At 52.5% G+C, this 27,882-nt stretch overlaps 1 protein-coding gene across 1 annotated transcript; it reads left to right on the top strand.

Annotated features, from left to right (window-relative positions):
- Positions 1-584: 584 nt before the first annotated feature.
- On the top strand, positions 585-27,882 carry ODAD1 (outer dynein arm docking complex subunit 1). The gene is made up of 15 exons (XM_064580486.1): positions 585-800; positions 1,154-1,246; positions 2,467-2,566; positions 2,728-2,917; positions 13,430-13,552; positions 13,902-14,015; positions 16,388-16,455; positions 19,209-19,396; positions 19,550-19,684; positions 20,431-20,513; positions 20,624-20,792; positions 24,507-24,670; positions 24,773-24,876; positions 25,153-25,231; positions 25,306-27,882. The coding sequence occupies exons 2-15, from the start codon at positions 1,177-1,179 to the stop codon at positions 25,822-25,824; spliced, it is 2,106 nt and encodes a 701-aa protein (XP_064436556.1). The 5' UTR covers positions 585-800; positions 1,154-1,176; the 3' UTR covers positions 25,825-27,882.

Below are 27,882 nucleotides of genomic sequence, written 5' to 3'. Positions count from 1 at the left end.
CGTGGTCTTAACTTAAGACACACATCTCTCGGGCCTCGTCCCGAAGGACCTCGGCCTAGCTCCAAAGCCTTCCAGACGTTTCTCTCCCAGCCCTGGTTCCATTGGGTCTTTCAGCTCCTGCCTCCCCCTCCCGAAAACATACAGCCCGCCCCTCAGCCCCTCGCTGCCCGTTAGCGCCTTCCAGCCCTCCTTCCAGCGCCCTCCCACCAGGCCCGCCCGGTGGCCTTCTAACCACGCCCCTCGCAGGTCCGTGATGCTCCGGGCGTTTGCAGGTACCCGTGCCCCGCCCCTCGACAGCCCCCCCATTGCCCCGCCGCTCGCAAGGCCCGCAGCCCCGCCCTTTACGGATACTGGGGCCGGGTCCCTCTCCAGTCCCCGCAGCCCCTCCTTCCACAGGTACCGTGCTCCTTACAGGTCTCACGGCCCTCTCGAGCGCTGAAGCCCCGCCCCTCGTGGCCCTGCCAGCCCCGCCCCCCAAGGCACACCCGGTCCCTCCTCTCACAGGCCCCTCCCACCCCGCCCCTCGCAAGGCTCACAGCTCCGCCCCCGCAAGCTCTCCCAGCCCCGCCCCTCGCAGGGCTCCGGGCCCCCCAATCCTTCGGTACCCAGCCGCCGAGGTTTCCTCTGCTCTTCGGGCTGCCCCGGCCCCTCCTCCCCAGCCTCCCCTCCCACGGCGCCTGCTGGAGGCCTCGGTCCCACCCCGGCCGCTGTCCTCAGGCCTCATTGGCCCTTTATCTCCCCAGTAACCAGGCCACAACAGTGAGCTTGGAGGACCTGGGACAGGTCAGGCACTCCAGCAGGTAGGGACCGGGCCTCGCTCCCCACAGCCGGCCGGGGTTTCCCCCTCCTCCGTGTCTCCCTCCACAAACAGCCACGCCTCAGAAATGCTGAGAGCCTAGGGGGCCTGTCCCCGCGCGCGTGAGTCCGAGTGGAAACACGAGACAGAAAACAGGAGAGGTCGGAGGTCAGGAGGGGTGTGGAGAGAGGCCTGAGAGGGTCCCCCTCCAACCCATTGGAGGCCTTGAGACTCAAAGAGAGGCCAGAGCTGATTCCGGGGTCACCTTCCAATCCCTAGTCCCTCGCGGTTCATCCCCACCTTCCTTCCGGCCCTCTCCTGCTTGCTGTCTAAAGCGGTCCTGTGTCACCCCTACAGGAGCCCCTCCCGCTTTGGCCAAGATGCCGTTGGGACACTCTGCAGGGAGCACCCGCTCGGAGGATGGAAGCGAGGCCTTCCTGGAAGGAATGGGTAATTCATACAGTCTTGCTTTTTTCACTCATTCCTTTCCTCAGTTCCCCAAGTTCCAGGTACTGTGCTACAGCATACTGAGGACAGGGAGACCTTCCAGGAGGGCCCTCTAGCGAGGAACGCACATGCGTGGGAATGGAGGTGGAGCAGGGCGGAGGGATAGGCCAAGTCGGGGGAGTGGGGCAGTCCCGGAAGACTTCCTGCAGGAGGAGTAGTTCGAGTGGGGCTTGGAACTAACTCCTCCCAGGAGTTCCCAGTGGGAGCAGGCAGGGACGAGTGTTTCAGCAGAGAGAACAGCATGTGGCTAGAATTGGGTTTCTCAGCCTCCACATTGTTGGCACTTGGGGGCAGATCATGCTTAGTCATGGGGGCTGCCCTGGGCATTGTAGGATGCTTAGCAGCATCCCTGACCTCTGGCCATTACATGCCATGAGCACCTTCCCCTGCCCCATCCCCACATCGTGACAATCAAAAATGCCTCCAGACATTGCCAACTCTTTGTGCGGGGCAGAATCTCTGGTTGAGAGCCACTGGGCCGTGGGGGGCGGGGAGCTAGTGGACCAGACTCAAGAGGTGGGTAGGGTCAGATCGTTGGGGGCCTTGAACACCAGGCTGAGGAGCTGGGACATTGTCCTGGGGGCCCTGGAGCTCCAAGGGAGGCCTGTGAGCAGGGGAGAGGCAGGGTCAGCTCTGGGGGTAGAAAGACCCGCTGAGGCTGTAAGGAAGGGCGGAGAGGCTGGGGAGGAGGCTGGGGTGATGGTCCAGGCAGGACAGAAGGAAGCCTGAGACTAGAGGATGAGCTGAGAGTGAGGAAGGAGGATGGGACCGAGGACTGCTGGGTGATGGGGGCTGAAGTAGGGGAGGGAGTTGGAATGCTGTTCCCAGTTCTTGGCACCTATCCTCACCTTTCCCAAGTTCCAGATCGTATGTGGCAGGTCCCTGAGGAGCAGGAGGCCTGCCAGGAGCGCCCTCTAGTGGGAAAGTGTGTGCCCAAACCTGGGGCAGGAGTGATGGGAAAAATCCTGAGGTCAGCTTGGGGTACAGGAGTTGGAAGGGGTATAGGAGCCAAGATACAGAGCTGGAGGGCTGGTGGGGACTGCGTCTGCACTTCAGCTGCAGTTTGCGGGACCCTGAGGGAGCCAGAATTCCTAGGTCCTGGAGAGGAAGGGGCTGGGGCCTACTGGGTTCCTCCTGAGCCCCTTGGCTGGTCCTGCCTTCAGTGGATTGGGAGCTGAGCAGACTACAGCGGCAATGCAAAGTGATGGAGGGGGAGAGGCGGGCCTACAGCAAGGAAGTCCACCAGCGCATCAACAAGCAACTGTGAGCCCACTACTTGGTCCCGGAGCTGGGGAGGGGGCTCTTCGGGGGGCTGGGGGTCCGGCTCCTGGCTCCAAGGGGGGAGGGCCGGCCCCGAGTCTGGCCTTTAGTGATTCTGAGCTCTGCCGCTTGCTGGCTTGCTTTCCCCCTCCCTGCCTGGGCAGTGAGGAGATCCAGCGCCTGGAGGGGTTGCGAGATAAACTTAAGGTGCAGATCAGCATCGCCCAGAGCCAGGTCAAGCGGCTGCGGGACAGTGAGAGGCTGGAGAACATGGGCCAGCTGCTCAAGTGCCGGCTCCAGGTCCAGGCCGAGGTCAAGGAGCTCCAGGAGCAGACCAGAGCCCTGGACAAGCAGGTGGGTTCTGAGACCAGACTCCGTGGATCCCACTTAGGGGCAGGTATTGGAACTGCTTTGAGCCTTAGCTTCCTCATCTGAAAAATGGGCTTATGGAAAGCATCCTCGGAGAGTTATGTTCAGGCTCTAGAGGGAATATGGGTGTTTCTTGCTTAGCACTGTCCCACACGTCCCAAAAGGGGGCTGGTGTGGTTAAAGGGGAAAGGTTCACCTCCTGGAGTCAGCAAAGCCTGCATTAGAATCCTGGCCCCGCCGATCAGAGCTGTGTGACCGAGGGCAAGTCTTTACCTCTCTGGGCCCTAGTTTCTTCATCGGCAAAAAGAGGATGTTGGTAATGCAGCGGAGTCCACATAGGTTTCCAATGCCTTGACCTTGGCAACAATGTGACTTTTGTAGGTCAGTGTTCTTTCAGGTTTTTGTGACCATGACCTCCCGAGGCAGTTCATACACATGTGGATATAAACACACACATACATCTCAAAGAAAAGTTTCACCAGGTAATACTGATTTTTTCTAGGTGGGATTCATTCTGCGATTTTCTATTCTAGTCTTCATTTTAAAAAGTTGCTTGCCTAGACCAAAGGATTTCTTGCACACTGTTGGATCACAAACAGGACTTTGAAGGTTACTTATATCGGTGATCTGTATCACTTTCCTATTTTTGCTGTAACAAATTACCACAAACTTGGTGGCTTAAAATATAATACAAACTAGGGGCGCCTGGGTGGCTCAGTCAGTTAAGCATCCGATTCTTGATTTCGGCTCAGGTCGTGATCTCAGGGTTGTAAGATCGAGGAGCTCGAGCCATGGGTCAGGCTCTGTGCTCAGCACGGAGTCTGCTTGAGATCTTTTCTCTCTCTCTCTCCCTCTGCCTCTCCCCCCACTCGCTCATGTGCGCATGCTTTCTCTCAAATAAATAAATCTTAAGAAAAATAATACAAATGAATTATCTTACAGTGGCAGAGGATGGAAGCCCAAAATTGGTTTCACTGGGCTAAAGTCAGGGTGTTAGCAGGGCTGCATTCCTTCCGAAGGCTTTGGAGGAAAATCTGTTTTCTGACTTCTTCAGCTTCTAGAAGTTGCCTGCATTGCTTGGTTCATGGCTTCTTTCCTTGTCTGCAAGGCCAGCAGTGGGCAGCTGAGTCTCATGTGTATCGCTCCCACCTCTTCCTTCTCTGATTCGGACCCTCCTGCCCCCTTCTTTCACTCGTACGGACCTTGGTGATTGCACTGGGCCCACCCAGGTAATTCAGGAGAATCTCCCCATCTCAAAATCCTTAACTTCATCACATTTGCAAGGTCCTTTTTTGCTATTCAGGTCATATATTCACAAGTTTCAGGGATTAGGATGTGGACATATTAGCGGGGGTTAGGGGGGTGGGCATTATTCTATCTACCACATAGTTGTTTTTTTTTTTAAGATTTATTTATTTATTTATTTATTTATTTTTAAAAGATTTTATTTATTTATTTATTTGAGAGAGAGAGAGAGAGAGAGAAACAGCATGAGAGGGGATAGGGTCAGAGGGAGAAGCAGGCTCCCCGCTGAGCCAGGAGCCCAACGTGGGACTCGATCCCAGGACTCCGGGATCATGACCCGAGCTGAAGGCAGTCGCTTAACCAACTGAGCCACCCAGGTGCCCAAGATTTATTTATTTTTTAGAGAGAGAGAAAGAGTGTCGGGGGAGGCTGGTAGAGGGAGGGGGAGAGAGAAACTTAAGCAGACTCCGCACTGAGCGGGGAGCCTGACGCGGGGCTCGATCTCAAGACCCCGAGATCAGGACCTGAACTGAAACCAAGAGTCGGTCGCTTAACCAGCTGCGCCACCCAGGCTCCCCTATCACATAGTTTCCTTACATTTGACTTTCAATCAGTTTGTGTGTTCAGCTCTCAGTAGCCCCCGAACTGCCTTTTGGAAGCTGAATTCTGATTCACACACACCACCCTTTTGGCTATTTCATGATAATGCAGTGGCTTCCTGGGTGTTGACTGCTTGAATTAGTTTTCCTCAGTCTCTCACGGAAACTCATCAGAGTCAGGCCCAAACAGGATGATTTTATTATCTTGACTCCGTGATTTGCTTTGCCCTAACAACCTTGATTATGGAGAACTGTAGATCCGATGGGGGATAGGCTCTCTAGAGTATAGCTCTGTGAAGTTCCCTGTAAGGTCAAGATAAGATGTAGTTATCTGGTGGCATTCATTCATCAAACAAATATTTACTGGAGTGCCCCCTAAGTGCCGGGCCCTGTTCTGGGTGTTGAGGACGCGGCAGTGAGCCAAACAGACAAGGACCCTGCTGTAATGTAGTTTACATTCTACTGGAGAGACAGATAATAAGCCAAATCAAAGCTGAAGAAAGAATTTATTCAGAATAAATCATCTAGAATCCACCACAGAGAGACAAAAAGACAGAAATATGGGAAGGTGGTTAAGAGACATTGCAGAGGGATGATGGGGTGGCTCAGTCGGTTAAGCGTCTGCCTTCAGCTCAGTCATGATCTCGGGGTCCTGGGATCGAGCCCCACATCAGGCTCCCTGCTCAGCAGTGAGCCTGCATCTCCCTCTGCCTGCCCCTCTCTCTCTCTGACAAATAAATAAATAAATAAAATCTTTAAAAAAAGAGAGAGACATTGCAGATACAGTGGAGTTAAATATATGTCTAATAAGATGGGGCACCTGACTGGCTCAGTCGGTGGAGTGTGTGACTCGATCTCGGGTTGTGGGTTTGAGTGCCATATTGGGTGTGTAGAGATTGCTTAAAAAAATCAAATCTTTCTTTTTTTTTTTTTAAGATTTTATTTATTTATTTGACAGAGAGAGAGACAGCGAGAGAGGGAACACAGGAGCAAAGGGAAAGGGAGAAGCAGGCTTCCCGCCGAGCAGGGAACCTGATGTGGGGCTAGGTCCCAGGACCCTGGGATCATGACCTGAGCCAAAGGCAGATGCTTAATGACTGAGCCACCCAGGCACCCCAAATCTTTCGTTTTTTAATAAAAAATTTTTAAAAAGTTTCAGAAGAACAGGAAGAGAATGGGACAGAGATAATGTGTAATAAGATAATATATGAGAATTTTCCAGAACCAATGAAAGAACAAATCCATAGATTCAAAGATGCCTTAGAGTCCAAAACAGGATGAATAAAAAAAAAATCCACTTATATAGAAGGTAGAGAAATTTCAGAATATAAAAGTAGCCAGAAAATAAGATATTACTTCCAAAGGAGCCATAATTAAACTGACAGCTGATTTTTTAAAAGAAATACTGGAAATCAGAAGATAGATTATAACTTCACTGTTCTAAGAGGCAAAACTGTCAACTTAGAATCTTATACCCAGGGGCACCTGCGTGGCTCAGTCAGTAGAGCATCTACCTTCAGCTCAGGTCATGATCTCAGGGTCCTGGGATGGAGCTCCATGTCGGGCTCCCTGCTCAGCGGGGGGCCTGCTTCTCCCTCTCCCTCTGCCCCTCCCCCTGCTTGTCCTTTCTCTTGCTCTCTCTCGCTCTCAAATAAATAAATAAAATCTTTAAATTTATACCCAATAAAAATATCATCCATGAATGAGAGAGAATAGACATTTTCTGGCAAAAAAAAAAAAAAAAGGTAAACTTGACGTAGTTTTTCACAAACTGTATGTGTTAATGGACCAACTTTTAAAATTTCCAATCTACTACTGACTGCTACTTTTATTTTTAATTTTTATTTTTTTTTAAGATTTTATTTATTTATTTGACAGAGAGAGACACAGCGAGAGAGGAAATGCAAGCAGGGGGAGTGGGAGAGGGAGAAGCAGGCTTCCCGCCGAGCAGGGAGCCCGATGCGGGGCTCGATCCCAGGACCCTGGGATCATGACCTGAGCCGAAGGCAGATGCTTAACGACTGAGCCACCCAGGCGCCCCCTGACTGCTACTTTTATAAGGGTTGTGCTTTATGTGACTTGACACATACATTCAGCAGCACCCCAAAACACCATTTCTGATGCTTGCTTAAATGCTACTCTCATTTTCTGAGCCTATCACATCAAAGACTGATGACAGACGGTCCTTGGACTTGTACCTGTTTATAGCACCGTTCTATGTAGAAATAAAAAAGTATTTGATAACATTCAGCATCCATTCATGCTAAAAACTCTTAGGAAACCAGGAATAAAAGGAAATTTCCTGAATTTGGCAAAGGGCAACTCTAAGCCATCGACAGAAAAGATCATATTTGATAACAAAACATGGAAACGATTATCTTCGAGATCAGTAACAATATAAGGATGTCAGCTAGCACCACTTTGTATTTAACATTGTACTAGAGGTTCTATCTGGTGCCCTATGGCCAGGAAAAGGAAAAAAAAAAACAACAATGGAAACATTGGAGAGGAAGAAATGAAATTGTCATTGTTTGTAGATCATGTATTTGTGTACACGGAAGATCCAGAAGAATCTAGCACCAACTTACTGTAATTAATAGGTATTTTAACAATGTGGCTGGATACAGAATTAATATGCAAAGTTAATGATATTGCCCTGTATTAGCAATAACTATTATAAAATAAAAGAAGAAAATACACATTTATAATAGCCAAAAAGAAGTACCTATGAAGAAATCTAACAAAAGTGTGCGGGACCTCTATGGAGTAAATTGTAATCTTTTATTGAGGGATAGTAAAGAAGAGCTTAATAAATGTAGAGATCTATCCATAGATTGGAAGAGTTAGTGTCATAAAAAGTCAGATCTCCAAATTGATTTATAGATTCAATGTAATCCCAACCAAAGTACTGAAAGTTTTTCTTTTTTTTTGAATGGATGGAGTTGACAAGCAGATTCTAAGGTTTATATGGAAGTGCAATGGACAAGATGACTTAGACTGACTTAAAAGAAGAACAGTGTGAAAGGATTTGCTTTATCATTTATCAAGGTTTATTATAAAATTCTTGTAATTGATGCAGAGCTAATCAAATGGATCAATGGGACAGAAGAGAGAGCCCTGAAAGAGACCAATGCACATGTGGACACTTGACGTATGACTTCAAGAAATGGAAAAAGAGGACTCTAATAGTGGCGCTGTGAAAATTGGATATTCATATTGTAAGATGAAACCAGACCCTTACCTCACCTTGTACCCCCAAAACTAATTCTGGATGGACCAGAGATCTAAATGTGTGAAGGTGGGGAAGGATTTCTTAAATAAGTTATAGAAATCTCTACTTCTAAAGGAAAAGATTCGCTTCCCAGGACTTTAAGGTTATTTTCTGTTAAAAGAGTGTGCAAAGTCATGGAATGGAAAGTTATTTGCAACACATGTAGCTGACAAAGGACTAGTATCCAGAACATAGAAGGAACTCCTAGAAATTATTGAAGAGTCAGCCCGATTGTATTTATTTACTTATTTTTTAAAAAGATTTTATTTAAAAAAATAAAAAATGAAATATTTTATTTATTTGAGAGAGAAAGAGAGAGAATGAGTGGGGGGGAGGGGCAGAGGGAGAAGCAGAGGAAATCTGATGTGGGAGTCGACCCCAGGCCCCTGGGATCATGACCTGAGCTGAAGGCAGACGCTTAACTGACTGAGCCACCCAGGTGCCTGCCCAATTTTAAAAAATAGTCAAAGGATTTGAGCTGACACATCACAAAATAAGAAATTCAGATGTCCAATAAACGTCGGAATTACTCATCACTCATTAGTAATCAGAGAGGGGCAAATGAAAATCACAATGAGAGTCCATTGAACACTCACCAAATGTTCAAAAATTAGTGTCCCCAAATACCAAGTGTTGGGGAGAGAAGGAGCAAGTGGGAACTCCTAATGAACTACCGTTGAGGGTATAAATTGTCACATGTATTCGGAAAAGTTTTTTTTCCCGCATTATCAATTAAATTTACAGATAGACATACCCTGTGATTCGGGGTCACCCCCACTTGGCATGGTCATCAGAAGCAGTCTTGAGTTCCACCTGACATCCATGCTCACAGGATGCGATAGGCTATATAACTTGGTACCACGTTCACTTTGTAGGATGATGGAGGGCAGGAAACCACAGCATCAAACACACCTTCCCTGAGCATCCAGGGACTGCTGCTCAGCACCTCCAGTTGGGAGATACCGCATGAGCGGCTGGGTGTTGCCCACTCTGGAATAGGGAGGCTTCATATACAAGAGGAGTCACTTCTCCAGCAGCTCAGGAGGATAGGGTCTAAGTCAAAGCCCCCACCAGGAGCATACTCAATTATAAGAAATTCCCCACAGGGGCGCCTGGGTGGCTCAGTCAGTTGAGCGTCCGGCTGTTGATCTCAGGTCTTGATCTCAGGGTCGTGAGTTCAAGCCCCTCGTTGGGTGTGAAGACAACTTAAAAAAAGAATACCCGGGCGCCTGGGTGGCTCAGTTGGTTAAGCGACTGCCTTTGGCTCAGGTCATGATCCCAGGGTCCTGGGATCGAGTCCCGCATCTGGCTACCTGCTCAGCGGGGAGCCTGCTTCTCCCTCTGCCTTTGCCTGCCATTCCTCCTGCTTGTGCTCTCTCTCTTTCTCTCTCTGTCAAATAAATAAATAAAATCTTTGGGCGCCTGGGTGGCTCAGTTGGTTAAGCGACTGCCTTCGGCTCAGGTCATGATCCTGGAGTCCCGGGATCGAGTCCCACATCGGGCTCCCTGCTCGGCGGGGAGCCTGCTTCTCCCTCTGACCCTCCCGCCTCTCATGTGCTCTCTGTCTCTCTCATTCTCTCTGTCTCAAATAAATAAATAAAATCTTTAAAAAAATAAATAAATAAATAAAATCTTTATAAAAAAAAAAAGAAAACCCCACAGAGAAACCAGGTTTCTGTTTAGTGCTGGTCACGTAGGCCCTAGAGATCCATGAGCCCACTCTCAGTCCTTCTAGTCCAATGTAGTTCACCAATCAGGGGTCATTTTTATAATAAACACTCTTGCCTGGGAACGGAGCTGGCATTCCATATTTACCTTAACCCAGTATGTTTCCATGGAAACACCCTGTTGGAAGAGAGTAAGCCAAAGTCACCTTCTAATAGAACACAGGTTTAGATCTATTGTTAACTCTTCCTCCCGCCCAGCAAGTACACTTCTGAGCACATGCCCTGGAACCAGGATTCTTGTAAAGGAATGTTGAAAGAAGCATTAGTCACATTAGCCAGCTCCAAACTGGAAGAAACCCAAATGTCCATCAGTATTTGAATGAATAAATTGTGGTGTATTTATATCATGAAGTAGTATACAGTGATGAAAAATGAATGCAACACAATTACACACAGCCACAAGGAAGGAAGCAAGACATAAAACATACAGGTAACATGATTCCATTTACATAAAATTCAGAATCAGGCCAAAGTAAACTTTTGCTTAGGGGTACATACATGGGTGATAAAACTATTAAGTAAAAAAAAAAAAAATGAATTTCACTTGAGGAAGTATGGTAGACAGAATGATGGTCCCCCCACCCCCACCAAGATGTCCACACTGTAATCTCGGGAACCCTTGAGTATGTTACTTTACATGGCAAAAGAGACTCTGCCGATGTGATTAAAGATTTTGAGATGGGGAGGTTACCTTGGATTGTCCCGGTGGGCCCAATATCATCACAAGGGTCCTTATAAGGGAGAGCTAGGAGTGTCAGAATCAGAGAAGATGATGTGATGATAGGGAAGATGTGAAGAAGAGAAGCAGAGGTTGGAGTGGCCACGAGCTAAGGAATACATAAATCAAGGAATCCAGCTTCTAGAAATTGGAATTCATTCCAGTGGAATGAATTCTCCCCTGGAGCTTCCAGAAGGAATGCAGTGAGAGTGTCCCCTGCCCCCCGCCCCGCCCCAACCTCCTTCCTGGGGACCCCACTCAGCATGTCTAGCATCCAGCTGCTAGAGTTTTGCACTGTCTGTGAGCATCTGTGCTTTATCTCGGTTTATTTTTTTTTATTTTTATTTTTTAAAGATTTTATTTATTTATTTGAGAGAGTGCGAGAGAAAGAGCGAGAGAGAGTGAGCAAGGTGAGGAGCAGAGGGAGAAGGAGACTCCCTACCGAGCAGGGAGCCGGATGTGGGGCTCGATCCCGGGACTCCGGGATCACGACCTGAGCCGAAGGCAGCCACCCAACTGGCTGAGCCACCCAGGTGCCCCTCGGGTTTATTTTGTGCATGTGTCAGCAAGGTGTGTCCTAAGGTATCAGAAAAACCTAAGAGAGGTTATTTTTGGGCTAGGGGAATGCTATACATTTTTTTCCATATGAATTAATGGTAATTCCTTCTTCACTTTATGCCTGTTTGGCTTATGAAGGGTCTCATAGGAATGCTCTACTTTCAGATAATGGGGAAACCTATACTCTCGTCTTGGCTGTAGTGAACATATCCCAAGGTGACCCCGTGTACTACCCACCCTTCAGTGGGGGCAGAACCTGTGACTTGCTTCTGGCCCCTAGTAGACTGAAGAGAGGTGCTCTCTGGCTGGCCGTCAAGATACAAGCTGCCATGCCACGTAAAGGGCCACCTGGCAGGGGACCACGCGATGAGTCCAAGATGAGACCGCAGCCCTGCAGCTCTGGGAGACCCCACGCAGAGGATCCAGCTGAGCTGTGCTGGACTCCTGACCCATGGAAACTTCGAGATCATAGATGGGTATTGTTTTAAGCCACCAAGTTGGGGGTAGTTGGTTTTGCAGAAAGAGAAAGACGAATACAGTGGTTAATTCCAAGCTACCAACAATTTAACTCATATAATTCCTGAAAATGGAACAATCAGCTAGCTTTCAAGAGCTGTTCTGGGGTCCAGTCTTGTTCTGCCAACAGATCTACTTGAAATAAACCAGTGTTTTCATCCTAACAACCTAGAGACCATTTGGGGGAAGGAAAAAAAAAAAAACATATATATATATATAAACTATTTCATTCTCCAAAACTACAGTTACTTACCTGTGGGATGTTTGTGCCTTTCGGTCTTGGAGTCAGATTGGACTTACCACTCTGACTCCATGCTGATTTCTGTGCAGTACTTGCTTTTCTTTCTTTCTTCTTTTTTAATTGAAAATTTTACTGGGATAATTGTAGCTTCACATGCAATTGGAAAATGTAATACAGAGAGATTCTTTGTACCCTTTGGCAGTTTCCCCCACTGGTAACATTTTTGGATGTTTGGTTTTGTATCACGGCAATGGCCAAAAACGCGGTTTCACAAAGATGTGACTCATTGAAAGGAACATGGCGCCGCCTTGTGTTGAACCTGTGAACTGCCTTGAGTTGGTAGCTCACGCAGTGTCTGATCCACGTCGACGTTTCTCCCTCAAGACTTAATATCCCCGTGGTGCTCCCTTTGAGTTTGCAGCGGTGCTCTGGGGTGCCCAGGTGCATGCATTAGTTTTCTAGGGGATGCTGTAACTAAGTACCACAAACTTTGGGTGGCTGAAATGACAGGAATTTATTGTCCCACAGCTTTGGAGGCTGGGAGTCCAAGACAAAAGTGCTGGCAGGGTGGCGTTCTCCCTGTATGCCCGTCTGTGTCCAAATCTCCCCTTTGCAGAAGGACACTGGTCATATTGGAGCAGAGTCCACCCTAATGACCTCATCTTAACTTGATTATCTCTGTAAAGACCCTGTCTCCAGATAAGGCCACATTCTGAGGTACTGGGGATTAGCACTTAAACATAAGAATTTGCAGTGACAGGGGTGTGGGGGGTGGACAGGACATAATCCAGCCCATAACAGCACACAAATTGGGAAACACAATTTTTTTTTTTAAGTTGGTGCCACACCCAGCATAGAGCCCATCATGGGGCTTGAACTCACAACCCTGAGATCAAGACTTGAGCTGAGATCAAGAGTCGGACACTTAACCAACTGAGCCACACAGGTGCCCCGGGAAACACAGTCTTAAGCAATGCATGTATTCATTTGATCTGTATGTTTTATTGAGAACCTACTCTGTAGGTTTTTGTCAAAAAAGACAAAAATCTGCCCTTGTGGAGCTTCCAATTTATTTGGAGAGACGGCATGCCCCAAATAAAGATGAACACAGAAATGAGGACGGGTTGGCAGTGGTTTCACGCATAACAAGACACAGGGATTCTAATGGCGCCCGAGCTCATTCTCACCATCTCTCAGTCTCTTGTCTCCACTTTGTCTACTGGCCTCATCCTCCCAGGAACCCCGTGTGCTGGGGACTGTGACAGCACAAGTCCCGGAGTCCCATCCATCCAGCTCATGCATTTCCCCCAAAATACCGGGAAGGGATTCAGGCTGGCTCAGCTTGGGTCGATCAACCGGTCCATCCCTAGGACAATCACCGTGATTGTCGGGACCCGGGTCATGTGGCTGGCAAGGTGCCTTGTTGTGTTTGGAAGCCAGAACCACATGGGAGGTTGGGCATTGTTAGCAGAAGAGGCAGAAGAAGAAGGGCATCATTAGAACAGATGGCTGGGGCCACAAGGATGGCAGATGGCAGCTACGCTCAGCCACTCACCCTCTCTTGGTGCCTCAGTCTCTCCCACATTCGGCCAACAAATAGATTATCTTCCTCTTTCATCCAGATCCAGGAGTGGGAGACCCGGATCTTTGCCCATAGTAAGGATGTCAGGGCCCCAGGACTCATCCTGGATCAGAAAGTCAAGATCCGGCAAAGGATCAAGATCCTAGAAGACCAGTTGGACAGGGTGAGAATCATCCTCTTGGCTCTTTCCAGACCTGATCTCTGGGCTTTTGGGGGAAAACTGATCACGGGGTCAAGTTCCAGAAACGATGGACCAGATTCCTGGAGGGAGGCAGGCCTGAAACACTGCGCTCCCACAGAAGGATCAGGAGACCCGATCCTGGATGGATGGAGGGTTCCCAAGGAAAGGAGACTGATGCCTGGGTCCTTAGGGTGGTTGGGCAATGCTCTCAGGGTCCCCAAATTGGGAACGGGCTCCACCTCTGACAAGTGTCCACTCCTTGGCTGAGTGTGGAAGAGGGAGGCAGGCCAGGCCTCAGACGGACTTTTGCACACCCCTCACCCCCCGCCAGGTCACGTGTCGCTTTGACATCCAGCTGGTGCGGAATGCGGCGCTGAGGGAGGAACTGGATCTCCTGCGCATTGAGAGGAGCCGCTACCTGAACATGGACCACAAGCTGCAGAAGGTCAGTGGCCCTAAAACCCGGGACCCCTTGGCCCAGCCGGGGTAGAGGAGAGGATTCAAGAGTTACCCCACCAACCCCAACACCGTGGTCTCAAGTACGGAATCAGCCAGAGTCAGATGCCTCTAACAAAGAAAGCAGCCTCGTTCAGACTTGCAGAAGCCAGAGATGTCATTTTGAATATCATCAGCCAGGGCAATCAATGAGCCAGCAAAACCACTTATATTCTGTGGGTATCTCTGTAACCTTTGCTGTCCCGTGAGGACCCTTCCTTTCTCCTCCACCTTCCCTTCCCTGAGAGAATAGTACAAAGAACTCTAGCCTTCACCAAGATTGATCATTTGCCATATTTGCACACACACACTCTCTAATTATTATTTTTACTGAAAATAAGTTATTGTTATGATTGCTGAACTGTTTGAGAGCACGTGGCAGACATTATGCCCCTAAGAACTTCAGTGTGTATATCCTAAGTTTAAGACCATTTTCTTGGGCGCCTGGGTGGCTCAGATGGTTAAGCGTCTGCCTTCGGCTCAGGTCATGATCTCAGGGTCCTGGGATCGAGCCCCGCATCGGGCTCCCTGCTCCTTGGGAGCCTGCTTCTCCCTCTGCCTCTCTGTCTCTCATGAATAAATAAATAAAATCTTAAAAAAAAAAAAGAAAAAAAAAGACCATTTTCTTGCAGAAACACAGGGCAGTTATCCAAGTCAGGAATTTCAGTGTTATTACAATTCTAAATAGTCCCTGTCTAAAGTTCTCCAATGGTCCCAATGACGTCCTTTATAGCTAATTTGATTTTCCTGCTCCAGGCTCCCAGCCAGGGACCCACACTGCATGTGGTTGTCCAAAGCTCTGTTTTTGGAACCATTCCTCAGCCCTGCTTTGTCGTCATGACTTTGGCATTTTGGAAGCCAGTCATGTGGTACAAAAGCCCCTCGACGTGGGTCTGTCTGATCTTTCTTCACGATGAGATTCGTGCTGCGCATTTTGGGTGGAATATCTCAGAGGTGATGTTGTGTCCTGGGTGCGCATTCGGTAGGAGGTACAGGATGGAAGTTGGTCCCTTAACTGGTGATGTTGATGTTGGTCCCTTGGTCAGCCATGTGTCTCCAGTGTTTTCCCTTTGTGGGAAGTAAGTGGAGCTCCTCGGAGACCACGTAAATATCCTGTTCCCTGGCACATTTCCACTCGGTTGTTTGGGCATCCATTAACGGTTCTTGCCCGGATGATGATTACCGTTATAACGGCTGCTGAATGGTGATCTTTTATCTACCTCTCTCGTTCCTCCTACGAGAGAGGAACGTTGTAAGAGAGCGTTTTACTTAAGGAAGAGCTTCTCATTCTTCCCCGTGTACTTGTGTGTTATCAGTAAGCATTCGTGGATTCTCACTTTGCTCCATGGCCATCATCATTCATTATGATGTTCAACTTGTCCCAGAGAAGGGAGACAAGTTAGTGGGAGCTAGTGGGAGCCCTTCAAGCTGGCTTCTGTGACCTTTTGATGTGCCCTTGGTTGTTGATTATTTTTTTTTTAAGATTATTTATTTGAGAGTGAGAGAGAGCACGAGTGGGGGGAGGGGCAGAGGCAGGGGGAGAAGCAGGCTCCCCGCTGAGCAGGGACTCCCCCCCCGACTCGGGGGCTCGATCCCAGGACCCTGGACTCGATCCCAGGACCCCGGGATCATGACGTGAGCCAGAAGCCAGACTCTTCACCGACTGAGCCACCCAGGCGTCCCCTGCATATGTAAACCTTAAAGAGGGGTTCCCAAACCAAAACTACTCCAAAAGGTATTCCAGAGAAACACCATTTCCTCTCCGTCTCTTCCAGTTCGTTCCCTGTGTGTGTGTGCACGTGTGTGTGTGTGTTCATATACATATGTATATGAATGACTGTATGTGTAACACACTTTATATGTGTGCATATATGTATATTGGATATAAATATATACACGTTATATTTGTGTGTAAATATATATGTAATTTCCTCCCTCTTCCTCCCGAAAAGAGCCCTTTTTACCCATAATACTGCAAAGACATTTCTTTGGAACTAGAAAACAGGTTCGTGTGGTCACCATTATGAAATTCAGGCAAATTGCTGAACAAGACCACAAAGTTAGGTCGGTGCTCTTCAGAATGTTCTGGGCTGAGGGTTCCGCCGGAATAAGCCCTCTAAGCTGGCATTCCAGCTCATCAGTTTGGCATTCCCTGTACTCGGTACCCCTTTAAGATCCCTTTCCCCCGCGGCCACTAATGAGGAAGGTCCACAAATCTGGATGGCGCAGGAGTCCCCCGTTCTTGTAGGGGAGCTGCCGGGCCTAAGGGAAAGCCCTACAGTGAGGAGCTGTAGGAAGGACATTGGTTTTGTTCTCCCACAGGAAATCGAGCTTCTGCGACACATGGTCAGCTCCCTAATGGTCTCCTCGGCAGCTGCCTACACTGTCAGGTAGGGACCCTCCTGGGGCCGCACAGAGCTCAGGCAGTACGCACCTTGCCCTAAGGCTTTGGCGGGAGGGGTCAGAACTCTAGAAATAGACTCTCATAACCTATTATTTTTTTTTATGGGGTGCCCCTTTCCCTCCTCCACTGACTTCTCAGTTCCTCTGGCAAGGCCCCACTCGTTGAGTGTATGGATTAACCTCTTTGGCCCCAATCTGTTAATAGCACATAGCACATGGGGTGTGGAGAGAATGAATCAAGATGGTGCATGCGGCCCCTCAGGTGGCAGGGGCCAGGGGGCTGGGGAAGCATCGGGGCCTGAGGGTAATTAGATTGCTACTTATCAGTATTGGCTGAAAGGGACAGAGATCCTATTGGGCCACCTTCAGACGGAGTCATGTGTGTGGAATCCGGAAGCCCATCTCTGTCCCCGGGGCTGGCTTTCTTTTCTTTTTCCTTTCTTCCTTCCTTCCTTCCTTCCTTCCTCTTTCTTTCTTTCTTTCTTTCTTTCTTTCTTTCTTTCTTTCTTTCTTTCTTTTTATTTATTTTGTTCTTTCTTTCTTTCTTTCTTTCTTTCTTTCTTTCTTTCTTTCTTTCTTTCCTTCTTTCTTTCTTTGCTAAGACACACATAACAAAATTTACCACATTGAAATGTACAGTTCAGTGGCATTTAGGACACTGGCTTCTGGGTCCAAAACGCTCCCATCACCCCAAAAGGAAGCCAGTACCCAATATGCAGTCACTCTGTCTTCCCCAGTTCCCTGGAAACCACTGGTTTCCTTCCTGTGTCTACCGACTTCCCTGTTCCAGGCATCTCATGGCAGCGATTCGCGGATTCAGTGATTCGCTGAATGTAGCAGTTTCGGAGTTCACTCATGTTGTAGCCCAGATCAGTATTTCCTTCCTTCTTGGGGCTGACTCTGCAGTTTCTCGCCTTTGGTCCGCCACGACCCCTTCAGAGCCCCCACTGCGTCTCACGGCTTCTGCTCATGCATGGCTTCCAGGGAACTTGACCTTCAGAACATGACCTTCTGTGGCTTCTCTCCACGCGTCCTTCTAGCTGCAGCTCCCTGCTCTTGCATTCTTAGCCCTTCTCAATTCGGTTTCTGAGAGAGAGAATCCGAGTGGCCCGGCTCCTCTCTTCTGCCAAGTGCCACATGTGGTGGGAGCCTCTGCCGATGGCGGTGGGCGGTGCAGCTGGGTACAAGGACAGGGTGGTCTCAGCTAGAAGGCCCTGGGCGGCTAGCCCGCCGACACTCCTGGTCAGACCAGCGAGGGTCTCCAGCGCCTCCTTGTTGGATGACCGGGGCAGGTCGCATCCCCTCTCTGAGTCTGTTTCCTCCACTGTGACATGACCATAATAACGGCAGGGCCTGGCTCTCAGCAAGTCAGGGCCCCTCTTCCCTGCCTCCCGGTTGGCATGGAGCCCAAGGCACAGAAAGAGATGTGAGTCCTAATCCCTGAAGGGCAGCCACCAGCACCTGGAGGTGTCACTGGGGCTTGTGGGCACCAGAGGAGGCTTCCCACCCAGGAGGACTGATGTGCATTGGTCTTTTTTTTTTTTTTTTTTTAAGATTTTATTTATTTGCGAGAGAGAGAATGAGAGACAGAGAGCATGAGAGGGAGGAGGGTCAGAGGGAGAAGCAGACTCCCCGCCGAGCAGGGAGCCCGACGCGGGACTTGATCCCGGGACTCCAGGATCACGACCTGAGCCGAAGGCAGTCGCTCAACCAACTGAGCCACCCAGGCGCCCCAATAGGTCTTCTGGTTTTGTTTTTGTTTTTTTTTTTTAAAGATTTTATTTATTTATTTGAGAGAGAGAATGAGAGAGAGAGAGCATGAGAGGGGGGAGGGTCAGAGGGAGAAGCAGACTCCCCGCCGAGCAGGGAGCCCAATGCGGGACTCGATCCAGGGACTCCAGGATCATGACCTGAGCCGAAGGCAGTCGCTTAACCAACTGAGCCACCCAGGCGCCCTGATGTGCATTGGTCTTAAAGGAATCTGAACAGAGCAAGAAGCTGGTGCTCTGGGTGGAGGCAAAGCTGTGAAGGTGGGAACTAGAATGGTCCATGGGCAGGGACCTGAGGACACTGGCCTGCTAGTCTCCTGATATGATGACCCTCTGACCTTTGACCCTGTGACCTGGGAAGTAGGTTTGGGACCCTCGGAATTTGCAGTGCGGCGCGCTGTGTTCAAAAGCTTAAAAGCCACATTTTCCGACGGGCAGGCCCGAAGGGGCTCAGGGCCGGAGGCTTCTAGAGCGTCCGTGATACCTCAAAAGGGTGTGCACGTTAGTGTTGGTGATGTCATCCGTCTGTCCAACATGAGGCCCTGAAGGGTTCAAGCCTCTTATATTTCCAACCACACGACCCCCAAACTCCAGCACCATTACCTTATCACCTGGGTCTGCCCCTTCCGGGCCTGAGTATAATCTCTGACTGTACCCTCCTCACCATCCCGCCTCCTGCTCTATGGCTCACGTGGTCATGCCCAGGCCGCCCGGACGCCCCTGTGCGTGCCCTGCAGCAATGCCCCATCAGTCCCTTCCATGGCCCAGCACACCCCCCAGGCCCCCGATTCAACGCCCCCCCCCCCCCCCGCAACCTGGCTCACCTCTAGGAACCTAGAAAGTTTTCTGCCTTTTGTGACCTCGGGGAAACTGCAACCTGATTCTGCCCCCGCCCTGGGACCCCAGGCTGACCCCGATCCCCCAGTCTCCCTGACCCCTGGGCTCACTTACCCACGCCCACCCCACCCCAGGGAGGAGGCAAAGAGCAAGATAGGCTTGCTGCGGGAGAGGGCGGAGAAGGAGGTGGCCCAGAACGACTCGGAGGTGCAGATCCTGCAGCGGCAGATCGCGCACCTGGAGCAGCTACACCGCTTCCTCAAGCTCAAGAACAACGATCGGCTGCCCGACCCCGCGGTCGTCGAGAAGCGCGAGAGACGCGGTGAGGCCGGGCCAGGCCGCCAGGCCCGCGGGGCTCGGGGTCTCCCGGGGCGGGGCGGGCGGGGCGCGCGCGGCCTTCGCTCAGCCCACCCAGGTCCTGCTGCGCCCCTGGCCGCCGCGGACGCCGACCTCAGCGCCCCTCCTCCTCCCCCAGCCCGCGAGGTGGCCGAGGGCCTCCGGAAGACTTCCCAGGAGAAGCTGGTGATGCGCTGTGAGGACGCCATGAACAAACTGTCCCAGCTGACCGGGGAACGCGACCCGGACATGCTGGTGGAGAAGTACCTGGAGAGTGAGTACGGGGCCGCGCCGACGGGGCGGAGGGAGGAGGCCCAGGTGCGGGACCCCCGCACCCCCCCCCCCAATCAGGCGCAGGTTGAGCTCCGTCCCGGTAACCGAGGGCCTCCTGGGGGGCCCTGGGGACTCCGGCACCTGCGCTGGAGACTCGGGGCGTCAGGCGCGCCCTCCTCGCCCCTCTTAGGCCGCCCAGCCTCTGCCCCTCTTGCCCTGTCCCCAGTCTCTCTCCCTCCCCGTCGGGCCTTCTGAGCCCTTCCTTCTGTGTGTGTCTCCCTCTGGCCTGCATCTCTCAGTCCCCTCAGTGTGTCTTTATGTCCGTTTGTTTCTGGGTGTGTCTGTCTCCCTGCCCCCCCCCCCCAATTACGGGCCTCCCGGTCTCTCTCCACATCTCCCCTCAACCTCTGTGTCTCTCCCTCCGGGTACTTGTTGCTGTCCTCTCCCGGGTCCTGGGCTCTCTCCCTACCTCTGCTGTTTTCTCGCCCTCTCTTCTCTCTTCCTCTGTGTCTCTGCGTCTCGCAGCATTTCTGGGCCTCTCTTGACTTTGCCGCCGTCTCTTTCTCTTACTCTGACTTGCTCCGATGTCCTCTGTGTCCCCCCTGGCTTTCTGTGCCTCTCCCTCTCCGTCTCTCTTTGCCTCTGCGGGCTTGTGTCTGTGTTGTCTTTCTCGACATCTGTCTTTCCCTGTCCCGTGTGTCCGTCTGTCTCCGGCTCTCCGGACCCGCCTCTCCCGCCTCTCTCCAGTGGAGGAGCGCAACTTCGCGGAGTTCACCTTCATCAACGAGCAGAACTCGGAGCTGGAGCATCTGCAGGAGGAGATCAAGGAGGCGCGTGAGGCCCCCTCCCCGCTCCGCTCCCCCCTCCGCCATCTCCTCTGCGTGCGCCCCCCCCCCCCCCCGAGCTGCCCCCGGCAATGGGCGCCTGCCCCGCCCTGCAGATGCAGGAGGCCTTGGCGAGCACGCGCACCAGCGAGGATGACGTGCGCGCGCAGCAAGAGCAGCGGCGGAGGGACTTGCAGCAGCGAGCGGACGGGGTGCACGCCGAGGCCCTCCGGGTCGAGGCCAGCTTCCAGGACCTTCGGGGCCAGCTGGAGAAGCTCAAGGCGGGTGAGCGCCTGGCCCAGCTTTTTCATGTGGGAGGATGCGGTGAGCCACCCGGAGGGCCCAGCCTGGGGCCGGCCACGGGCAGACATTCCACAGCGTCTTTGTGCCCTGGCTTGTCTGTCCATCCCGTATCCTTCCTGCCATCCTTCCTGCCATCCTTCCTGCCATCCATCCGGCCATCCTTCCTGCCATCCATCCGGCCATCCTTCCTGCCATCCTTCCTGCCATCCACCTTGCCATCCACCCTGCCATCCACCTTGCCATCCACCCTGCCATCCATCCTGCCATCCATCCTGCCATCCTTCCTGCCATCCTTCCTGCCATCCACCCTGCCATCCATCCTGCCATCCACCTTGCCATCCACCCTGCCATCCACCCTGCCATCCACCCTGCCATCCATCCTGCCATCCATCCTGCCATCCACCCTGCCATCCATCCTGCCATCCACCCTGCCATCCACCCTGCCATCCACCCTGCCATCCACCCTGCCATCCATCCTGCCATCCACCCTGCCATCCATCCTGCCATCCACCCTGCCATCCACCCTGCCATCCACCCTGCCATCCATCCTGCCATCCTTCCTGCCATCCATCCTGCCATCCTTCCTGCCATCCATTCTGCCATCCACCCTGCCACCCACCTTGCCATCCTTCCTGCCATCCTTCCTGCCATCCATCCTGCCATCCTTCCTGCCATCCATCCTGCCATCCTTCCTGCCATCCATCCTGCCATCCTTCCTGCCATCCTTCCTGCCATCCATCCTGCCATCCACCCTGCCATCCACCTTGCCATCCTTCCTGCCATCCTTCCTGCCATCCATCCTGCCATCCTTCCTGCCATCCTTCCTGCCATCCACCCTGCCATCCACCTTGCCATCCATCCTGCCATCCATCCTGCCATCCTTCCTGCCATCCATCCTGCCATCCTTCCTGCCATCCATCCTGCCATCCATCCTGCCATCCTTCCTGCCATCCACCTTGCCATCCACCCTGCCATCCTTCCTGCCATCCACCCTGCCATCCACCCTGCCATCCACCTTGCCATCCACCCTGCCATCCATCCTGCCATCCATCCTGCCATCCTTCCTACCATCCATCCTGCCATCCTTCCTGCCATCCTTCCTGCCATCCATCCTGCCATCCTTCCTGCCATCCATCCTGCCATCCTTCCTGCCATCCATCCTGCCATCCTTCCTGCCATCCTTCCTGCCATCCTTCCTGCCATCCACCCTGCCATCCATCCTGCCATCCATCCTGCCATCCTTCCTGCCATCCATCCTGCCATCCATCCTGCCATCCTTCCTGCCATCCTTCCTGCCATCCTTCCTGCCATCCATCCTGCCATCCTTCCTGCCATCCATCCTGCCATCCTTCCTGCCATCCATCCTGCCATCCTTCCTGCCATCCTTCCTGCCATCCACCCTGCCATCCACCCTGCCATCCACCCTGCCATCCATCCTGCCATCCATCCTGCCATCCACCTTGCCATCCATCCTGCCATCCATCCTGCCATCCATCCTGCCATCCACCCTGCCATCCACCTTGCCATCCATCCTGCCATCCATCCTGCCATCCACCCTGCCATCCATCCTGCCATCCATCCTGCCATCCATCCTGCCATCCACCCTGCCATCCACCTTGCCATCCATCCTGCCATCCATCCTGCCATCCACCTTGCCATCCATCCTGCCATCCATCCTGCCATCCACCCTGCCATCCATCCTGCCATCCATCCTGCCATCCATCCTGCCATCCACCCTGCCATCCACCTTGCCATCCATCCTGCCATCCATCCTGCCATCCACCCTGCCATCCATCCTGCCATCCATCCTGCCATCCATCCTGCCATCCACCCTGCCATCCACCTTGCCATCCATCCTGCCATCCATCCTGCCATCCACCTTGCCATCCATCCTGCCATCCATCCTGCCATCCACCTTGCCATCCATCCTGCCATCCATCCTGCCATCCACCTTGCCATCCATCCTGCCATCCACCCTGCCATCCCTCCAGTGTAGAGTGCTCAGGAGTCAGGCTGCCCTGGGTTTGAAGCCAGGTCTATCATTTGGGAATCTTGGTGTGTGGTTTCCTGGGCCTGATCCCCCTGGCAACGGGATGGCAGTGTGTACTTGGTGGGTTGTCGTGAGAATTGGATGGGCTCACCGACGGGAAGCTAAGAAGGTGGCCGTGGTGCTGGTGAGCAAGCCAAGGAGCCACCTCGTGTCACACACAGTAGGAGCTCAGGTCCAGGAAGATCCTCCTTTTCTGTCCTGACCATGACCATGACCCCATGACTATGACCATGACCGCTGCACCATGCCTGGTGTTAAGTGAGGAGTGCCCCGAGGGCAGGGGTGGGAGGAGACCAGCAGGGACCCTGGGTACTCACAACCATCCCAGGGCCTAGCACAGAGGACCCTCAGGCACCCTGGGAGCCTCAACTCTGCCGGAATTGGCTGGGCCCAGTACAGAATGGAAAGGTAGGGCCCTTTGTTAAACAAGACAGGACAGCAGAGCACCAAGCCCAAGGCGGGGCCCTCCTGAGTGCAGGCGCCCTGAGCCCCTGCACCTGCCGCTTGCTGAAACCGGCAATGCTGGGTGGCTGCAGGCTTCCTGGAAGCGGTGGTGCTTGAGGCTGATTTTGAAGGATGAGTATTTAACTGAAGAGTTGGAGGTAGAGGGTACTCCTAGCAGGTGGGGTCGGGTCAAGGCCTGGAGATACTTGTAGGAATGTAGGCTTTTTGTGTGGAGAAGGGGTGCAAGGGTGTGAGTGGGAGGGGGAAGGCGGCAGATTGTGAAGAGGTGCCAGGCTAGAGCACTGGGGAGCCATGGGAGGGCTGTGAGCAGGAGAGGCCGTGGACAGGGGTGGGAGGGAGGAGGTTGGAGGAAGAGAGGATGATGGAGAGGAGGGGACCGGACCCAGAGGTATCAGACGGATGGGCAGTGGGGGGGATTGGAGGGGGTCGCACGCACAGGGTCTGGCCTGGCGGGGGTACGTGGGAGAAGGAATGGGTTTGGGGATGACCCTGAGCTCAGTTGAGCCCTGTGGGGGGATGTTCAGGGAGAGACCCCAGGAGGAAACCATATAGGAGTCGGGAGCTCAGGTGGAGGCAGCTCGGGGACAAGCAATGGAGACACGGTGCCATGGGCTGCAGATTTGTGTCAAGGTCACGGGTGCCTTCTAATGTCACTAACAATAGCCAGTTCCCCTGAAACAATAAGCAGATACAAGCGGGCCACCCACGGGCCAACTGTGAGAGCCGAGGGTGGGTCATGACAGTGGCAGGGGGGCCAGCTGAGGGCCACGGCTAATTCAGTCGGGTGCAAGTGGGGGCCAATATTAAAAAAAAACGAAGAAGGCAGCCTTGGTGGTGCATGGCTGTCCTCTGACCTCTCCCGTTCAGCACCCATGTGAGTGCTTCTCTGGGCGGGGTGGGGGATGGGGCAGTGTGGGGTCACTGGGTGGGATGGAAGTCAGGTGTTTCTGACGGAGCGTGAAGAAGGCCTTGAAACTTGGTGGTGCCTTTATCAGCTTTCCCATTGCCCTCCCTCGCTTTGTGCCTTCTGTGGTTCCGAGCCCCGTAGCCAGGCCCACAGCCACGCTTTCCTGCTGCCTGGCTGGCTGAGGGGGCAGCGAGTGGAGACCCGAGGGCAGCAGAGGGCGGGCCTCCCAGCAGGAGCTGAGTCTGTGACAGCCTGTCCCCCCCCACAACCTCAGACATCCAGCAGCTCTTCACCAGGGCCCAGTGTGACAACACCATCATCAAGGACCTCCTGGGGGTCAAGACCCACATGCGAGACCGGGACATTGGCCTCTTCCTGGGCCTCATCGAGAAGCGGCTGGTCGAGCTCCTGTCCGTGCAGGCCTACCTAGATTTTCAGGTGGAGATGTAGGAGGCTCTGGGGGGGGCGGGGACAGGGAGCCCAAATCTTGGAAGCCAGGGCCTTGGGGATGAGCTGACCACTGTTTTATCCACCCTCTAGAACTACACCTCCCCGAGCTGGGTTAACACTGCCCTCCTGGTTCTGGGCCAGAGCCCTGAGGATCTTCCAAAGAAGATGGCCCTGCCTCAGCTCCCTGAGAACCAGTGAGGCACAAGGCAGGAGGGAGGAGCAGGGGAAGGCGATTCCGTGGGGGCAGAGGGACAATGAATGGGATGGAGGGTTTGGGGGAGTGGGTGCTTTGGGGGGGACCAGGAAGAGTTGGGGCTCCAGAGAACTGAACTGGCCCCAGGGAGACCAGAAAGGCAAAGGGCACCCAGGCTGACCAGAGCATGGCTAACGGTCTCTGGGTATAGCAATGAGGGGCCATCGGCCTTTTGTGGCTACAAGTGTCCTCCCTTCCTGCCTTCCCCCCACTTTAGGGAGGACACCCCAGGCTTTGAGGCCAAAGATGACGCTCCAATGAGCGAGGAAGAGCTCCGGAGCCAAGTGACAAAGCTGGTGAGGATGGGAACCTGCCGGGTTCGGGGCAGGACCTCAGCCCTGTCCTGGAACCTAACTCGCCTCCCCCACAGCTGGAGGCTCGGGAGCTGGCTGAGGCCATGAAGAAGGTCGATAGCACCCCGAGCGTCCCCAGCCTCTCCAGTACCCAGAGGGTCAACTCCGGCTCACCCTCGGTGATCGCCAAGAACCCCAGTATCATCCCCGCGTCCATCCTGAGCCAGAGGACTAGTGGCATCCTGGTGTCCAGTGGAGGCCATGCCACTGGTTCCAATGTCGGCCGTGTCACCTTTGGTGACCCCGGCTCCAGCACAGGCCACGTGACCTTTGGTTCCGTCAGCGCCATGGGAGCACCGCTCTCCAGCCGGGGCTCAACGGGGGGCCGTGTGACCTTCAGAACCCCCAGCTCTAGTAGCTACCTGGGGTCCACTGGATACGTGGGGTCCAGCGGCGTCCACGAAAGCCATGCAGGTGCGGAGAGCAGAGGCATGGAGTCAGAATCAAGTGGAGGCCTCGGGTCCAGCAGAGGCCAAGTCTCGAGCCCTGGCCCCACCTCCAGCACCAACAGGGGCTCCACCACCAGCAAAGACTAGGGCGCCCACCCTGCCCGTGGCTCCTTGCTAGCCTTCTCGGCATTTCTGCCTCGAGGTTTCCCCGTGACTCTCCACGGCTCTCTTGCGCCACATTTGTCTGTGCCTGCCCTGCACCTGCCCTGCACCGTGTCCCCGTCTGTTTCCATCCGCTCCTCGCCATGTCCTCAGCTCTGTTTCCTGGTCCCTTTCTGTTCCCAACCCTCCTTTCCCTTCCTGTCTCCCAATTTCCTGTTCTCCTGGCTTCCCATTCAGCGTATCTCTGTACTGGGTTCGCATCTCTCCCCCCAGCTCTGCCCTAACCCCTCCGGCTGTCCCCCCTGACCACCTCCTGTTTCTGCTTCCTCACCTCTAATCCCCACTCCTGCATCTGTCTTCCAGGCTCTCCTTGTACCTCATGTCCCTGTCTCTGTAGCTCCTCCTTCCTCACCCTCCCCAGGAGCCCCCAGTACTGAGCAGCGGGGGGAGAATTGGAGCAATGATGTCAGGGTCAGCATGAGCTGTGAGCAGAGGAAATAAAGGTCAGAGCCTGAGTTTGACCCCAGCCTAGTTACAAGTGTGTATGTGCGAGCAAGCTTGAGATGTGGCTCTTTCCTCTACCTCCAGCCTGGAGATGTATGACCTTGTCCCTATTCCCATTCATTCATGCGTGCATTCATTCATTCATTCATGCATGCATTCATTTAAGATTCATTTATTTAGAGAGACAGAGAAAGAGAGAGTGAGTGGGGGGAGGGGACAGAGAATCTTCAAGCAGACTCCCCGATGCGCAGGGAGACCGACGCTGGGCTGGATCCCATGACGCATGAGCTCATGACCTGAGCCGAAACCAAGAGTCAGATGCTCAACCGACTGAGCCACTTGGGGGCCCCTATTTCTTTTTTTTTTTTTAAGACCACCACATTTTAGGCTCTACTGAAAACTAGGATGTATCAGTCAGGATAGGCTGGGTTATGCTCCAGTAACAAACAAGTCCAGGATCTCAGTGGCCTCATGCAGCAAAGGTTTATTACTCGCCAGTGTTACTGGTCTTTTATGGGTCACCTCAGGGCTCTGCTCCACATCATCCTTGTGACCCAGGCTGAGGGAACAGCATCTCTCCGGAGCGCTGGCAATTCTTTGGCACTGGGAAGAGAGAGAAAGTGGCGAAGCTGCAGTGACTCATACAGCTTCTGCCTGGATATGAAACATGTCACTTCCACTCGGCATCTGTTGGCCCAAGCAGGTCATTCAACGATGCATAACTTCAAAGGGGAGGGATGGTGGGAAGTGCAGTCTGTCCATGTGCCTGGAAGGAGAGAGGGAAAAGAATATTTGAGGACCTCCCTAACGCTGGGGTCACAGAGATAAAGTAGACTGTCCCCTCCCCGCTGTGGGCTGGTTTGGGAGGGAGGGGGATTAGAACACCGTGGGGCACTCTTTCGGGTCCTGCTGAATGCCCTGTCTAAATCTAATATGACCAAATCCAGACAGATACTCCATCATCCACCTTCCCAGTCAAGGAAGGTAATACTCTGGGCCTCGTTCTCCTTAAAATAGGTGGATGATTGTGCACACCTCAAAGACTTTTTGTGCGAAGAAATGAATTGGTCCACATGAAGCCTTAGAAACAGTACCTGGCACATAATATAATGCTCAAAACTATCTGTGATCATGTGTATGATGGTCCATGAAGGGAAATTGACATAGTGCTTCTCACTTGTTCAGATAACCCAGTCTTCCTCTCTCCTCACCTGGCCCTATCATCTGGGGAGGCCCCCCCATTGCTACCTATTTAACAACTGGCTTTTCAGGAAAAAGAATGAAAACAAAAGCAAAAACCTTGATTTGTAGTGCCTGCCCAGTCCCAAACTTTTTAAAAATGGAAGTTGCCTTAAAATTTTTGACAGCAAAAAATCTCAGTTCCCAATGAACAAAGCTAATGCCTCAACAATTTTAAAACTTTAACAACAAAAAGAAAAAAAAGTCTCCTTGGTACCAGTACAAAACCCTGATCTAAAAAGAAGGCACTTTGGGGCGCCTGGGTGGCTCAGTCGTTAAGTGTCTGCCTTCGGCTCAGGT

The sequence above is a fragment of the Mirounga angustirostris genome, unplaced genomic scaffold, assembly GCF_029215605.1.
Source record: "Mirounga angustirostris isolate CCGP_5_RB_7025 unplaced genomic scaffold, mMirAng1.0.hap1 SCAF_16, whole genome shotgun sequence".
NCBI classification, from domain to species: Eukaryota; Metazoa; Chordata; class Mammalia; order Carnivora; family Phocidae; genus Mirounga; species Mirounga angustirostris.
Note: the sequence above shows the minus strand (reverse complement) of the source record. Positions and strands in the feature narration are given on the sequence as shown.